Raw genomic sequence first — 17,740 nt, forward strand, 5'->3', positions numbered from 1 at the left:
AGCACCAACTTTGAGGTGCTTTTGCCTATTTTTGCTGTCATTTTGCATTTCTTGTGATTGTTTTGTGTCTCTTTATGGTTGTTTTGCCCGTTTTCTATCCCTCTGCAGCCATTTTGAGTCTTTTCCTGGCCAGTACGTGTTAGTTTGAGTGACCTTTTGCAAGTAAAGCCCTAGGCTGCAGCACCCTGGGGACACTTCGGGCCCCTGGGCCTTTGCACAGTAGGCTCGTTCAATAATCCGTCCTCGTCTTTATTGTCTATCTCTAATATACCCTGGTTAATTTACTGAGGTGCACAAAATAAAACAAACACAAGCATCTCAACTAATTCTCTACATCATAACCTTCATGAAGGTACTATTTGCAATGCGGCTGTATTATGACCACAGTAGTTTTAGCCACATTTACATACCCACGGCAATAAGACTGTTTAACACCTCCAGTCACACACACACTCACACACATCACCTTAGCCACAACTGGACTGGACTGTGGAATGGGCAATTTTAATTTAATTTTTCATTTCTATTTATACACTTATTTTAACTTATTTTATCTTATGTCTAGTTTAATACCACTGTATTATTGTTGGTGAGAGTTAAGTGTGGATGTTGTTTTTTATGACCTACTGGACAGTTGAATTTCCCTTCTATCTATCTATCTCTCATGATACAACACTGTGCTGGCCTTGGTTTTCTGTGTCCGATTCCATTTGTGGCGATCTGATTGAATAGAACTTTATTTAGAAATGTGCACCATGTGAGCCCAGTATCAACTTAAATTAAAGGTCTTAAAATTAAATTTTGAGACAAGGCCACAACATACATAATATAGGACTGGCCCAAGTGTACTTTAGTGATCAACACTACCCAGTGATGTCAATGTCGGCAGCCGGAATTGGGACAGCTGATTTGGCTCCAAGTCTTCAGTTCATTCCTGCCAAGTCTTAGCTAAATCGGGCAACTGGGTGCGGCCTGCTAATTTCATCCGGGATGCTGATGAGTTTAGGCTGATGTTGGGACGGGTTATTTTGGCTACCTGGGCTTGGTCAAACCAGCGAACAAAGTTGCAAAAAACACAAGCAGATCAGAGTGATGTGTCTGGCTGATTATAAATGTTCAATTAATCAAATCACCAAAAATCAAACAAACAAAATTAGACAACTGTGCCAGGTGCGGAAGTGATGCAATATGACCTGCCACTAGTTGCTACAAAGATTAGACAATTAAAATGACAGTAAATCTCATCCACACGCACACATACACACACAACTGTCAGTACAGAAATTCTCAAATATAAATATTTATTGTGATGATTCTCTTTATAATCTACAGTAATGATTAATAGAACACTTTGTGCGAACAACAATGTAAACAATTATTTATGATGCTAGAATGGGAGCAGTAACAATGTGCGTCAGTTAAATGTAGCCCCGTTTATTCTTTAAAAATGTGTATTTAAATATCAGTACTCTTCTACGTACTCTATCATCATCAAATACACAGTGCAAATATATAGTGTTAATTCAAGTTCCCTGTGTAGGTTACAATGAAAAGCTACATTCAGTTTGTATGATGTATCAGTGCTCGTGACGTGAGCTCCAGTTCATGGACGTTAAGCAGTGGTACAGTGTCACAGGAAAGAAAAACATAACAGACAGACCCACCCTTTTACATAACACTGGATATATGCCAAACTAACCATCAGCTCTACAACTTCTAATGTGCCAGTGGCTTCCTGACGATAACATTGTGCACTGTGATTTGTTAAATAGTCTGCTTACAGCTGAATATGAGCAGGTCTGACAGCAGTATAATTTGCTACAATCACCATCCTTGAAGTGACTCAGTTTTAGGCACACAATATTTTCATAACACGTTTTTCCTGACAGTAGTGTCTACAGCGAACAAAGAGATACAAATAATGACACATTAAACTCGACAGCTGGAACAATCCGTGCCACCTCGTTGTTGATCAATCAAAATGATAGAACTCGTACATGAACCTGAAATAATGCATATATTATCAGTATCTGTGGACGATGACTCTGTTCAGAGGTGAATGTTGATACAGAGGTATGTTGATGTTAGATGACGGATCAAAGACCACAGCCTCAGCTCTTTCCCATAATCTTCAAGAGGAGCTGCAGGGGTAGCAATGAGTTAAAACACATGCCTACAATATCCATAAAACCACCTTAAAGACTGTAACAAAACGCACTATAGGCATTCAGTGTATTCTGTATGTTGTGGAAAACTGCTAAAAATGATGGATGTTTGATGAAAAGGTCGCTGATTGTGTCAAGGATGTTCTGTGTTCTGGAAATCAGCAGTTCTAGCAGGTTTAAGATTTCTATTGTTGTCATAAGCACAAACAGTTACAGATGTACTTTATTATTGTAGATTAAAACTGTAAAGCTGATGGTCAGAGAGAGAAAGAAAGAAAGAAAGAAAGAAAGAAAGAAAGAAAGAAAGAAAGAAAGAAAGAAAGAAACCAAAAAGTGAACTCCAACATTCATCATGATTTTTGTGTGTACCTTTGTTAGGTGGTACTCTCCATCTACCAGCTGCTCAACGATACTGAAGTGGTCTGTGTTCGGCACATCCTCCATGGTCACGTCCAGTCCTGACGCCTCCAAAGTCTTTAAAGCCAGAAGGAAGCAGTAAAGAAGTGGCACATATACACACATCTTTTTTTTTTTTTTTTTTTTTTTAAATGCTAACTTTATGTATCTTAAGAAAGCGTGATTATAAATAATTTACGCTGAAATCTAATTTGTCAGTTTGTGAAACTGTCAAGGCGTTAACCCGCTGAGGCGTTCAGCATCTTCAAAAGAAATGATGTGAACAACTTTTCTATGTTTTCAAACGACAAGAGGTCACAGCCAGATCAATTGACAGAAAACTTGAAACTTGAAAACTTGAAAATTTCTTCTGGTTCCAGTTTCTTGAATGTAAAGGTAAATAATTGTTGCTCTTCTCTATTTTTAATTAATTCTAAATTAAATTCATACAGTATTTGGTTTGGACACAGCAAGTGATTTAAAGACATCGCCTCTGGGTCAAAAAACTTGTGATGGGCACTTTCCACTATTTGTTGAACTTTTATAAACTAAACCATTAAAAAAATCATCTTACAAATTGATGGTAACAAGAAAAAAAAATATCTTCAACCTTAATGTCCAGTGAGTAGGATGTGGGGGAAATATTGGAAGAAATGGAATATAATATATTAAGTATGATTTCTTTAGTGTTTAATCACCTAAAAATAAGAGCCAATGTGTTTTCATTACTTTAGAATTAGTTGTTTATATCTACAAAAGTAGTGGGTCCCTGTCTACGGACATCGCCATGTTGCACCACCATGTTTCTGCAGTAGCCCAGAATGGACAGCTTTCTGCAATCTGCAGTCCTCACTGTAAGATGCCACTAAGTCCCCCTATATTTTACAATCTTACAGCACTAGCAGTGCTACAGTGCAATGTTTTTACTGGCAGGTTTCCATTTTGTTTGCACTATAAACAAGGAAGCACATGCATGTGATACACATTCCTGCTACCTGTTTCACACTACTGCACTGACTGACAAGAGAAACCTCCACAGTGCACCTTTCATACATAATTACGTCCATACTCTAACCAACATAGTGTTCATGCTCCACTGACTTTGTGGTAGTCTTCCGACTGCTTGCGAAACTCCGGTGAGTCATTCTCAGCGACGGCCACAATGATGTGGCAGCTGGACGAGGAGAGTTTGAGCTGAGGGACCAGCTTGCTGGGGCTGTTCCTCACCGCCACCTCCCTGCCAACAGGAGACACCCAGGGGACAGGGGAGTCAAATACTGACTGGCACCACAGACCAGCAGAGACACACACAAGGGCCTTTGAATGCACAGTTCTCATCCACAAACACAATCACAACACTCTCAAACACAAAGCTCTCTACATTAGTTTTTACACATGGAAAAAAAAGACCAAAACAGTTTGATTTGTCAAATTTTCATGCGAATTAAAGGAGCTCAAAATGGAGTATCCTAAAAAATATATTTATGTCATTGCTGCTTTTGTAAGAAATGCCAAATGTCAACTGACACATTAGGACTGATATTCTAACAAATCTCTGACAAACAGATTTTTACATCCAGTAACTCCAGGCCCATAACGTCAAAACCTCACTGGATTACTGTGAGTTATCAGGTTAAGGAAAGAAATTGCATAATGTGTTTGCATGTTGTCATAGTCTGATTACTGTAAAACCCTGTTTATCTGGTCAGATAAGAGTACTCCATCAATTTAGCACTGCACTCCAGGATATTGTTTTTTTACTCTCCTTCTTCCTTGTTTAAACCTGGTGCCTACTTTACTCTCAAGCATTTAGTGAGAGACTTAGGTGTGTTATGCTGGTAGTGGCTAATGTAGCCGATGAGGAGCAGGCTACACAGGTCTGGTGAGCTCACTTATTTCTGTCCAACTCCAGACCTCCAGATTTATTTTCATTTTCAAACTTGTGGTCTGCAGTAGGGCTGGGCAATATGGACAAAAATTCATATCTCTGTATTTTCAGGCTGAATGGTGATACATGATATATATCTTGGTATTTTCTGCGTAATGGGCTACATGTTCAGTTGCAAGTCAAAGCCACATTTGAGATGCTGCAAGCACTTTTATAAAAACAGACTGTGATCAAAGTAAAATAGAAAGACAAGGATTTTTTCCGTTTGAAAATATACAGCTGTATAACATGTACATGCAAACTTGTATAAAATAAATAGCAGGGCTGTACGTTAACGTTTTGAGCTACAAAAGTTTAAAGATTTGCAGCACAGGCCAGAAAACTATAATATCAGGCATAAATCCATTGTCCATCAAACTATTCAAATCTTTATGGGGGGAGTTAAAATCTCACTTTCCATGGCCTTTAAAATAAATGAAAGTGCTGGAAAATTATTCAAGTATTTCTATTTATTTAGACTATTTATCTTATTCATGCAGATAGCATCAGCAGAGAGGTTGAGGAAGGGAAGGCGCGAGAGACACTTTGTCCGCATTATACATGTCTTGTATATGAAACATCTGTGTTGTCACTGCTTTTTAGAAGTCCGGCGATGTGCGATGATCCACCTCACTCACAACTAGCAAATAAACGCTCACCTGACACAATCAGGCAGCTTTGTCTCCCACACATGCAGCACAGCGCTGTATTGCACCTGTGCTACTGCGGTAATTTCATCTCATAGACTGATTTAGTGTAGCACATGCAACATATAGACCGATGCCACACTGCAGACTAATTAACAGACAGAATAAACAAAGGAGCAGCTCTGTGTCTCTCTTAGTGTTGCTGAAGAACTTGTGAGTTAGTGGGGCAGAGCTGTTCAGAGAATGAGAGAGAGGAGAGATGCACACTGGCATGCCTTATGTAATGCAGCTTGACCCTAATATATCGATATACTGTATTGTACATAGCTGTTATATCGCCCAGCCCTAGTCTGCAGCTGACGCTGACTCATGTGAGCAATCACTTGAGGGTTAGCTCTCTCTGGAGCCATACAAGGATTTATAAAACTTTTCCCCATGTAGTCTTTCCCAAGACTGCTAAGCAGATTTTGATCAGTGGGGAAATGGCCTGACAGCTTTTCTTAGCTTTCCACATAATCCTGCAAATTTAAATTGATTACATAGAACAAATGAAAAAGAAAACCTTCTGGTTCTGTTTTATCTACTTGCAGATTTCAAAGTTATGTGCACTGTAGTGAGGAACATACTCTGTCATTTTCAGAGGCTCGTTGACGTAGGTGGACAGGATGGGCAGCAGGTCATATATGCCACTGATGAGGAAAGCACCTGTAAAACAATTAGATAAACAACAACAAAGAAAAAAGTACATCAGCTATACAGCATTTGTGTCTGAATGCTACATTTCTGAGCATCATTGCATCCTCTGTCACTCACAACGAGGCCAGGCTCAGCCATATCTATCACTCGTCCTGTTTCACCTGACGGACCTCACCTTTGATCTGAGGAGTAACGCTGTACTGCGACCAGTCAGTGGACAGGACCATTGCAGCCAGGTGAGCCCCAGCTGAGTGGCCACACAGGTACAGACCACTGAGGGAGAGATCATAAAACACAAACAGGCACAGTAGATTTGTGATGGTGACATAAAATATATTTACGTAATGTACTAACTTTAAATAGGGTCAGAAAATAAGCATGGGTACCTGATGTGAGAATACTGCTGCACAACAGACACAATACTCCTACGTACTTGAGACACCATCAGGTCCATGTTGCCTGAAAAAGAAGTGAAGTTCATCTTCATTTTTCTTTTCCCCCCGAGAACAGAAACAACCTTGTCAGAAATCAAAAGCCTCTACCTTTGGGGGCGATGTCATAGCCGACGGCAACCACTACTACGCCTTTATCAATGAGGGGGACAGCCATGAATCCTGACTCCTCCTTACTGTGTGAGCACAAAGAATCAAAGTGAAAAACCTGAACAAGAAATCATCATTTGCACTGCGACAGAGGAGAACACAACACTGTACCTGAGAAACTGCCAGTAGCCTCCATGTAGGTAAATAACAAGGGGGACATCTGAAACAGAGGGAATCAGGCTGTTAATCCTCACACACTATCTATGCTTCTGTATATCTGAAGCATTCCAGTGGGGTTGTCATGGCAGTCACAAATATCCGTACCCAAAGAGTTGGTGCTGGGTATGTAGACATCCAGCTTCTCTCCATCTCCTTCTCCATATGGCACGTTGAGCAACGTTTGAGCCAGACCCCGGGCACGCTCCGTACCTGGACACACACGGTATCAAAGCAACAACGTGAAATATTATCAATTTGAGCACCATCAGAGCCATGCCTTTTAATATCCCTGGGTGTATTAGGACATTGTGGATTTTTAGGGATCTAATTCACAGGTTTAGACAAAAATAAACATTCTCATATAGTTGTCTTATCCATAAACAGTTTCTCATGGGGTGCCATAAGCTACCAGGGGATTAAGGCAGTGATCATGAATGGCAACACTCCTGTTTCTAGTCCAACTGGGGATCTTTGTTGCATCATGTCATTCCCCAGCTCTCTCCCCAAACACTTCTCACTTCCCTGCCATCTGCTTTCTAATAAGGCATCAAATCAAAGTGTTTACACCATTCATAATCAAGTCCCCCCTTGTGCAGAGGCATATTTAATTATAATCCACGTTCTGTAGAACAGAAAGAGGCAACATATTTAAGTAGTCCTCATTTTCAATTTCCCTTTTATAGGCTACAAAACCTGGCAGAGTATGCTCCACAAATTCAATGAATGTCCCAATTATGTAGTATTGTGTGGAATATGTACAAGAGAAGGAGCATGTATTTTGGAAGCATGTATTTTTCTGTCTTCATAAAATGTTATGTTGACTCCAAAGATGAAGTTGCTCTAGAAATCTTCAAAACTCATCAACAACAGTCACCAATGTGTAACTTGTTAACCCACAGAGCCTCTTTAGACCGATTATTTTAGTTAAAAAAAAAAAATATGTGTGAAATATAATTAGCAGCCTCCGTTCTCTAAGTCAAAATACATATCAAAATATACAGATCTGATCTCAGGCTGCAATTCTTCGACAGGGAAACACATTTAATACACCTGTGCTCCTCTAATGCTGCTTGCTGGCCTGCCTGCTCGGCTCAACCGGATTTCTGTACGTTGCCGTGAATTAACGTGTTAGCCTCGAAACACACCGACCTTCCTTTAAAGCCTTCACGTGAGCCTTGATCACGTCGTCTGCCGACATCCTGTGCGACCACCGGCTGGGTGAATACTGCCTCTCGAGCTCCTGTCACACGGGGAGACTGCTGTCAGCCGGGCGGCCATGAAAGCCGAGACACCAAGCACCATGAGCCGCGGACAAACATGGTAAACACGGTAAACAGCGCCCTCCGCTGCTATCATTAACCCTCTGCGTCAGTGACAGACTGTCAATGGAGAGCCTATGGCTGTTATAACAGGAGCTACTGATATGCGGTGCTAAGAGAAATATTCAGATCCTTTACTATGAGTAAAAGTAGGGGAGACCGGGGTTGGTTGGCACACAGCTATTTTCTGAGCCTATGAGGATCACAGAAACAAAAATGTAGCGTCAGACCTGCACTTATCTACTGTATGTTAAAACATATGAAAGTCACTAACGTTTTCTCTGAGGGTAAGATTTCAGTTTTATAGTATCAGAAAAAAAAAGGTGGTCTGTGGCCCAAAGGTGGGCTATTAGAAAACTGCATTAGATAGAGGTATAGGACATGTGTTACCTTCATCATTCATCATTCATCAAACAGTTGGGTCAAAGGTGAGCAGGGTTGGTTGGCACACTGATTTCTGGGGTGTTGGTTGCAACTGTTACTTTACTTTGAGAAACTGAAATGATTGAACAAACAACAACAAAAACAAAATCTTTTTCTATGGTTTTATTATTATTTTTAATGGCAAAAGTAATGTGACATTCCTACTGATTAATCGCTTAAAATGTTGTTTGGTTTTTAAAATGGGCAGATATTCTACTAAATGTTTGTGTTTTCTGGTTCTTCATTCATTCATTTTTCTTCATTCCCTATACTGTTAGGGACCATGGGGGGGGCTGGAGCCTATCCCAGCTGACACTGGGAGAGAGGCGGGGTACACTCTGGACAGGTCACCTGACTGTCGCAGGGCTGCCACATTCAGTACGTTTCATGCACGCAGTATTCAAGCTAAGCTCATAGCTCAACTAATCAGTCAAGTCAGACTTCTTGTCCTGTCTGGGTATACATGCAGAAGAGAAAATCGAATTTCTGACCAAGTATGTCTGACTCTGCCTATAGCGCGTATTGAACTAGTTCCGGTTGACCTGAAGAGGAAGCTAATGACAAATGAAGATGGTGGAGATGGATGTTGCTGTGGCTCTGTATGTTTCGTATATGCTTTACATGTTAATCGTCTTCTGCTTCCCGGTCGCCATGGTCCTACATCATCTCCTTCTTGTTCCAGGTGAAAGCCTAGGTATGTAAGTCGAGCTACGGATAGTCCAATTTCAGTCAGACTAAGCTGTTTACATGCATTTAAAAGTCCAGTTTTAGTCGGACTAAGCCATTAATTTGATTTTCTCAAGCTGCATGTAAACGTACTGAGTGTGACAGACAACCATTCACGCTCACGTTCACACCCACGGGCAATTTAGAGTCACCAGTTAACCTGCATGTCTTACCTGAGTACCCAGAGAAAACCCACGCTGACACGGGGAGAACATGCAAGGTCTGCACAGAGGGGCTCCCCCACCCTGGGTTTGAACCGGGAACCCTCTTGCTGTAAGGCGACAAAGCTAATGACTGCACCACCGTGCCGCCTTTCTGGTTCTTGTTTGATTGAATATTCAGATTGTTTTTTGGATTTTGTTTTGGTTACTTGAGTTTTTTGTCACTACAGCATTTAAACATCATGCCAACCAACCCAACACAAAATGACCTAAATTACAAATCACCTAATTTTAGAAATCTTTGTGTAAATCAAAACATGTTTATTTATAGTTCAGACCTTAATCTTTCATTTTCTGCTGGTTAGAATATTCTAACATAAATTATGCCAGAGAAGTACAGCAGAGAGTGAAAAGTGTGCCAACCAACCCCGGTCTCCCCTACTAATACCTCACTGTGAAAACACTCCACTACAAGTTAAAGTCCTGCGTTCAAAACCTTAAGGAAAAGTCTGAGTATTATCAGCAACATCTGCTTAAAGTACTTTATTTAAAAAAAAAAGAGGGTAAAACAATGTACTGAATGAGTGAGTGAAAAACAAGTCAGCAAAGACAGGAATATCTATTCAGGATATGGTTAGCTGTTACAGTTCTCCTGTATGCTCATAATGCTAACAGAGAGAAAAGGGGAAATAGTAGTCAAAGTCAAACTCTTACTTCTTTCTTCATTTTGGTCCAGTGCATCATTTTATCTCTTGAAGTATTTTAGCTCACCAAAAGTCCGCTGGCAGATAAATCCGAGCCACGTGTGCAAAACCGTGGAGGCCTAATAAAGGACTGGACTTTGGACAAATGACCCACAGCTGAAAATTCTTTGAAGAACAAACCAATCCAAAAGCTTTCTTTAGTTAACTGCTGGTGACACCATGTTTACAGCTGAGTTAAAAGGAGGAAGGGAAAGATGGGCGTACTGCAGCTAGTTTCTACATGAACATGTTTGACCGACTTACCATGTAACCACTATAGACACAGTGCAGCCACTTTCCAGGAAGTAAAAGTCATGGCGTTTTGACATGAAACTGCTGGTCCACAGGCTACAGGCTTTGCACACGTTTGTTAATTACGCTGAATCGTATTTATGTTCTGTTTTAAAATTTTTGGAATATTCAGGAGACATTTTGAGAATTTAATTAATAAATTAAAACCAATGGTGAAGAGATTGGTCTTTAGCTTGGATCTGAAAGTGCTCATTGTGTTTCCAGTCTTGGCTCTTCTGGCAATTTGTTCCACATTTGGGCAGCACAGAAACTAAAAGAAGCCTCACCATGTTTAGTTGTTACTCTGGGAATAACCATTCGACCTGAGAGGTCTGCGCGATTCATACTGGGTCAGGAGATCTGACAAGTATCTTAGACCTAAACCATTCACTGGTTTATGGACAAGCAATAGAATTTTGAAGCTGATTCTGTAAGAGACTGGTAGCCAGTGTAGTGATCTGAGAACAGGAGTTACATGCTGAGTCTTTACAGTCCTTGTTACAAATACAGCTACATTCTGGAGCTGGAGCTGTCTGATTGCTGTCTTACACAGACATGTGAACAGTTCATTTTAGTAGTCCAGTCTGCTAGTGATAAAAGCATGTACAGGTTTCTCTAGATCCTGTTTTGACATCAAGTCCCTGAGTTGTATGATATTTCTAAGGTGGTCAAAGGCTGATTTTCTTATTGATTTAATGTGACTTCTGGAATTAAAGTCTCAATTAAGGATAACTCTACTCTGCAAGGACAGATTATTAAGGTGAGCACAGGCGATAAGTCTTTCTTCACTGACAGAAAGAAAATAAATAAATGCCAACCTCAGCTCCTTGACAGGCCTTCATGACCCAGGTGCCTCGTCTTCCAGTTTCTTCAGTTGTTCTGTAAACATAGTCATTGACTTCTCATTCTCCGCCAGCTCACTCTGCACACTAAACAAACATTCCTCACACTTCTTCAGGCTGCTGCAGACAGAGGGGTCAGAAGACACAATATATTAGCCTCTGTCAGCTTGGATGTGGTTAACGAGTGTGTGAGTGGAAAAACTACTGATGATGTTAGGTTCAGTATTGCAGAACAAAACTGTTATTGAGTGACTGCTGAAGAGCCACAGGATCTCAGCTCTGTGACAGTTTTTGATTTTTTGACACCTTGTCTGATGTTTATCACCGCTAAGACTGCGTGTACACAAGAGGCAAACATGAGCAGCATTACAACAGCATTTTGTTTTGAGACACTTCAGTAAAAAAAAAAGCCAATTTTGAGATTTTTCCTACAGATGTGAACATTTATACAGTAGGCCCGGGATACCCAAATTGCATTGCCCTGGGGCCACTTTTGCTAAATGCCAGGGGGCCTAGGGCCAGTTAATAAAGAAATATTATTAAATAATGTATAAATAATTTGCCCAGACCCTTTTTCAGGGGGTCTGAAGATCCTCCTCCATCCGTTTTAATTTGGTAAACAAGTTGTATTATGATTATTTTTATTGACTCTGGCACCATATTTACATTCATTTTTTTTTTAACTTAACTGTGTGACGCGGTGATAACAGAGCAAGTGAAAACAGGTGCAGAGACATATAGACAGTTAAGAACGAAGATTAGATAAAGTGAGAAAGAGACATACATTAAAAATAAAGACCAAGAAACACATCAGAACAAAATAAAACAATATAAAACAAACAAGGAGTGGAGCACAGGCTGAAACTGGTTGGCATACAGGCAAAAACAGATATTCAGCAAAATGTACGTGTGTGTGAGAGAGATATCATATTTACACTCAAAGTACAGAGAAAAAAATCCCAGTGTGAGTCAAATTAAATGTTATTGTGAATTAGATAATGGTCAGGGGGCCAACTAGCACCAACACTGCTGTAGGCCCATTTACTCCTACTAACAAAAAGAAAACATGACATTTTAATATGGTAGGTAACACAACTGTGCCTACTGTATATAATATATGATGCACGTAGCACCTTAACACAAGCTGCTTTTCTTGGTCTGGATACAAACCATAGATGTAGAAGGTTGAACACCACAGATTTATAATAAATAAATAATAATATAATAATAAATAATTACGCATGGTCATGTTGGGTCATGTTCGTCGGTTTGCAGGCAGCTGTTGGGTCATGTTGAAAGCAAACCCCTCTTTACCGAGCAAGCACTTCCCACTAGGACGTATGACGTTGTGTGCGCTGATTGGTCAGCAGAGGCGCTGTCCTTTTCTGTGGAAGCCAATTGGTTCACAGAATCATGTGACTCCTCGCCCATTGGTTGAGTCTTAGATAAAGACGCCCACAAAACAGCGGCGCGCCACATTCAAGAGTTTCTAGCGCCGTAATCTTTCCCGGGGTATAAATTTGTAATATATTGTTATTTATTTCATTTTTCTGTAATATTTTTAAACTGTAGCGTATTTACATAAACATGGACTGTGTAGATTTCCCAAGAGTTCTTCCAAATTCACCGAGAAAGGCACGAGGACAAATTCAGGTTCGTATCTGTTAACGTTGTCACAGTATATCGTCTCATAAACTAACGAAGCTTAAATAAACTCGCATTAACAGGACATAGTCTTAGCTAAGGTTAAATGTGTATTTAAAGAAATGCTTAAAGTGCTCTTGACTTTCAGCTCTCTTCACTTCCTCAGTCTGCCTAACGTTAACTCACTGTTGTTTACAGGTCATCTTTGGACCAATGTTTTCAGGCAAAAGGTGAGTTATGCATTCAAAAACTAAAAGGCAAACATCTCTTTGCACGTTCAGTTAGCTATTTTGAATCTATATGTACTGTTTAAAGTAATGTTAAAACAAGATACCGCCCAGACTGCAACATCCCGCCAAATATCACCCATTGTTTACCCAACTCCCATACAGTCTGTGTGATAATGTAAAGAGTACAGTCGCTTTACAGTATGCTTTCTATTTTAACTGCTTTTAGGAGTACTTCATACTGATGCTGCACATTATAATAAACAGTATTTCATAGTAGACATTGCCTCATGCTTATGGTGAAGTAGCATTCTGTATGAAATTAGTTTTGGAGAAGCTCTGTCACATAACTGGCAGTAACCATTGTATTTTCCTTTGCAAAATGTACAGATGGGTTTCCACTGATTTAAACTTGATTATTGTTATTTTCCAGCACTGAACTGATACGAAGAGTGCGCCGTTTCCAGATAGCCCAGTACAACTGCTTGGTGATCAAATATGCCAGAGACACACGTTACTCGGACACAGGCATGGCCACACATGACAAGTAAGTCCCCTGTTTTCATTTATTCAGCCAAGCTGCTCACATTTACAGAAATATACCTGTCTTTGTGTTTTGGGATAAGGTCAATACATACTTATAATAATTTTCCCACAATACCAATTACAACATGGGGTGGATGGGCTGTTATTTGTAACATGAAATTATACTTGATTGCACATACATAACTTAAGAGTGACACAGAGATGACAAAGGAAACATATGATGCTGAGGTGGATTTGTGGAAAGGATCTTTACAAGTTAAGAAAGTAGCCTCATGTCTAAAGGAGTGCACTAAATTTTAAACTGCATGAGCTGCTCTTGAAGAAGGGCAGACAGGGAGAAATACTGTCTAGGGTTCAGCTGCAGCCTTGTGGAAATACTGCGTTTCTGATCCATGATACTTGGGCAAAAGAGGACCTCTAGTGGTGGGATTTCTTAGTAGATGTAGATTTTCCTGTCTAATTATTTTTAGTGGACCTCTGAATAAAGTGGGAATAATCTAATTATCAGACACATTTTAATAAATATGTTTGGCAATATGGATTCCCTTTCTGAACAATTTCAATCCTTTCGCTCTTTTAGAAACACAATGGAAGCCGTGCCAGCCAGTTGTCTGCGAGATGTGCGGCATCTGGCGTTGCAAGCCTGTGTCATTGGAATCGATGAAGGACAGTTTGTAAGTATATATTTACACAAGGACATCTTACTCTGCATTAGCAAGTGGGACAAATCCCTCATTAAGTCTGCTCTTTTTTTGTGTTATTCTAGTTTCCAGACACAGTGGAGTTTTGTGAAGAGATGGCCAATTTAGGGAAGACAGTCATCGTAGCTGCTTTGGATGGAACCTTCCAGAGAAAGGTGAGCATCAGTTCGCTCAGTGTGATACTGACAACATTCACAGTTCACACTGACAGACAGCCACTGTGTAGCTGCCGCAGGGGCAGACACAACAACATGTCCAAGACAAGAGGCACATTTTTAAGAAAGGCCTGAACAATGTGCATGAGCAGCTGGTTCAGTGTGCCCATTATTCCTCACTATAGTGTGTCTGTTCTGTCCTGGTAATGTAATTATACCTCCAACTATACTGACTGCTTTTCTGCTGTCCTGTGCATTCTTGTAGCCATTTGGGAACATCCTGAACCTCATCCCTCTGGCGGAGAGCGTAGTGAAGCTTCATGCCGTCTGCATGCAGTGTTATAAAGAAGCTGCCTACACCAAGAGGATAGGAGCAGAGAAGGAGGTGAGGAGGCCAACCTAAGAAAAGTCTTAAATGAGCAAACCGTAAAGTGCTTTAAAACCCTTTTCTCGTGTCAGACCAAAAGGTACCTCTCCATATGTCTTAAATTCATATTTATTTCACAAAAAAATCCAAATATGATAAGTACTTTTGACTTGATAAAATATCATGAAACAATAACAGGAGATAGTTCTGTAATTATGAGTTTATATCAGTCACTCTTATATGTAGAGTGAACAGATTTAGTGAATCAGAAAGTCCCCTTTCCCTTCATCAACTTCTTATAACCTGTCAACTACTGTTTCTCTGTGTCACAGGTGGAGGTGATTGGTGGAGCTGACAAGTATCAGGCGGTGTGTAGGAAGTGTTACGGGGGTCTGGTGGTGGACAAAGAGAACAGCGCTCCCTTCAGGAATGAAACGCCACAACAAGCCCTCACAGGAAAAGTTGTGGACTCTGCAGTGCCCAGGAAGCTTTTCTCCTCTCTCCACCTCTAAGACTTGAAAATAAGACTTGCAGGAGTTGAGCAGAGACTATAAATCTATGAATCAAAGGGTTTTTGTGTGTGAGAGCAAACAATAAGTGGAAGGAAAATGTAGTCTTTTATCTCACAGTAACCTTTTTGTTTTCAGATGAGTGTTTCCTGGTATTTCAGGTACCTCCAGTTTCCTGCTAAACATGGATTAATCAGCCCAGATAACTTCCTTTTAAACCTCTGTGTTTGTATTAGGTGTCTAATTGGTGCAGAATATTATTCTATGTATTAAGTTTTTTAACTTGACGTGACAAAGCACTTGATAATAACCCTGAAAATGAGTTGACCAATGAGTAACTCACTGTCATCGTTTTCACTACACTGGTGTTTGGATTTCTTTCAACGTCTGTAACTGTAGCAATAGCCTGTCAAACGCAAGGTTTTAAATTATTTTTGTTTAACTAAATGTACTGTGCATGTATCAATGCATTATTTTCTGCCAACATTCATAAAGAAGAGATCCTCAGTGGAAGGTTTGACTCATGTACAGCAGGTCAGGAGTAGGGCTGGGTATTGGCAAGAATCTGGGGATATGATATGTGTCATAACATGGGGTGACCATTCAATGTATTTCGATACTCTGCACAAGGCAATATATGATTTTTTTTTATTTTTTTTTAAATTGTGTGTGTGTTGGGGTTTTTTTTCTAATTTTAGGAAAACAATGCTTGTGGTTCATATTTAATGACGCTGCCTGTTTCACAGGCGGGTGTTCTTTGTGTTGGCACAAGCAATACTGTATGTTACATTGGAGTGGAAGAGTCAAATGGCTGAATGATCCAGCTGTATGAGGTTTAAACACAAAAGAGAATGAACCGCTGCCACAGATCTTTGCATGTAAACTATTAATTAAAAATGATAGTTTTTTAAAAATTGTTACAGTATCACAAAACATAATTTCACAATGCTCAAGTAACGTTTTTTTCTTATACCTAGATGGGTAAAGTAGTGATGAGTCAAATTAAATTTAAATTGTGTATTTCAGAACTGTTGAGATTGTCTTTACTCTTACACTTACAGTAAATGTTTTTAATTCTAATACACTAACTGTGTGATGTGTAACCCAATGCTCTCACATGCTACAGGGGACCAAAATAACCTGTTTAAATCCTGGCAGGCTCTGAGGCTGTGTGGTGAGCTGGTGGGGTGGAATGGAAAAAGTATATCCTCCCTACTATATAAAACCTGTATTACTGCTGGGCATGAATGGAACAGTAACCTTAATATAACTCAACATCCTGTGAGGGATTTATGATTCTGAAAGATGACACTAAGTTATGACTAAAAATGAAAGCAAAAGGCAACTTCACAACTATAAAAAATAAAACAAGAATTACTGCGTGCCTCCAGGAACCAGTCAAGTTGCGCCTACAGTTTACATCCATGTCTGTTCAGACTCATGTGTAGCAAAGACAGTAGACAATGCTTCAGATATGTTGCTGCAAAAAGATTAGTGCAACCACTTTAGTATAATCTCCCCTGAGTTATGATGTTGAATAATGGCCAGGAAAGTGTTTTTGCAGAACTTAATGATGTCACAGTGAAGTTGACCTTTTACCTTTTGGATATAAAATATCATCACTTCATCATTTTTATTCTACTTGATATTTGTATAAAATTGTGTCATAATTAGCACATGAATTATTGAGTTATTATGGCCAAATTCTAATCAGTTCATCGTCGAGTCCAAGTGGATGTCTGTGCCAAATTTGACGAAATTCCATTAAGGTGTTTTTTTTATTTCTTTTAAGATGATCTTTATCAGCAATTTTGCCTTTATTGATAGGACAGCAGTAGACTGAGGAAAGGTAGGACAGAGGGTGGATGACAAGCAGCAAAAGGCAGTGGGTTGGAATCTAATTTGGGCCGCTGCAAAGGACTCAGCCTGTATGAGATGTACATTCTGCCAGGTGAGCTGGATCACTGTGACCTCTGACCACCAAAATCTAATCAGCTTACTGTTGAGTCCGAGTGGAAATTTGTGCATAATTTGAAGAAATTCCCTCAAGGCATTCTTGAGATATTGTGTATACAAGAATGGAATAGACAACTCAAAAAAAAAAAAACCCCATAATGCCTCTGCCCACAATTATCACCAGTGCAGAGGAATAAAGAGAATTTGGAAACAGAATATATAAATATGAATATAAATATATAAATTTGGCGGCACGGCGGAGCAGTGGTTAGCCTCACACCAAGAGGGTTCAAACCCAGGGTGGAGGAGCCCTTCTGTGCAGAGTCTGCATGTTCGTGTCAGCATGGGTTTTCTCCAGGTACTCCGGCTTCCTCCCACAGTCCAGTGACATGCAGGTTAACTGGTGACTCTAAACTGTCCATAGGTGTGAATGTGAGCGTGAATGGTTGTCTCTATGTGTCAGTCCTGTGATAGTCTGGTGACCTGTCCAGGGTGTACTATAACAGGATAAGCAGTTAGGAAAATGAATGGAAATAGA

The 17,740-nt window shown here is 40.0% G+C and overlaps 2 protein-coding genes across 3 annotated transcripts; one reads left to right on the top strand and one right to left on the bottom strand.

The window, feature by feature from the left end:
• Positions 1-1,284: 1,284 nt before the first annotated feature.
• Positions 1,285-12,420, bottom strand: afmid (arylformamidase). Of its 2 annotated transcripts, XM_049571934.1 has the most exons (12): positions 12,337-12,420; positions 11,074-11,217; positions 7,742-7,832; positions 6,698-6,802; positions 6,545-6,593; positions 6,374-6,459; positions 6,218-6,290; positions 6,007-6,104; positions 5,762-5,840; positions 3,663-3,798; positions 2,535-2,639; positions 1,285-2,141 (listed from the first exon to the last, which is right to left on the bottom strand). In XM_049571934.1, the coding sequence occupies exons 2-12, from the start codon at positions 11,095-11,097 to the stop codon at positions 2,112-2,114; spliced, it is 876 nt and encodes a 291-aa protein (XP_049427891.1). In that variant the 5' UTR covers positions 11,098-11,217; positions 12,337-12,420; the 3' UTR covers positions 1,285-2,111. The 2 variants fall into 2 exon arrangements, with proteins under 2 accessions (XP_049427891.1, XP_049427890.1); XM_049571933.1 differs by lacking the exons at positions 11,074-11,217; positions 12,337-12,420 and adding an exon at positions 9,936-10,228.
• Positions 12,421-12,559: 139 nt separating this feature from the next.
• On the top strand, positions 12,560-16,274 carry tk1 (thymidine kinase 1, soluble). Its single transcript, XM_049571935.1, has 7 exons — positions 12,560-12,750; positions 12,940-12,971; positions 13,402-13,515; positions 14,095-14,188; positions 14,281-14,370; positions 14,636-14,755; positions 15,070-16,274. The coding sequence occupies exons 1-7, from the start codon at positions 12,685-12,687 to the stop codon at positions 15,247-15,249; spliced, it is 696 nt and encodes a 231-aa protein (XP_049427892.1). The 5' UTR covers positions 12,560-12,684; the 3' UTR covers positions 15,250-16,274.
• Positions 16,275-17,740: the final 1,466 nt, after the last annotated feature.

The sequence above is a fragment of the Epinephelus fuscoguttatus genome, linkage group LG3, assembly GCF_011397635.1.
Source record: "Epinephelus fuscoguttatus linkage group LG3, E.fuscoguttatus.final_Chr_v1".
Classification (NCBI taxonomy): domain Eukaryota; kingdom Metazoa; phylum Chordata; class Actinopteri; order Perciformes; family Serranidae; genus Epinephelus; species Epinephelus fuscoguttatus.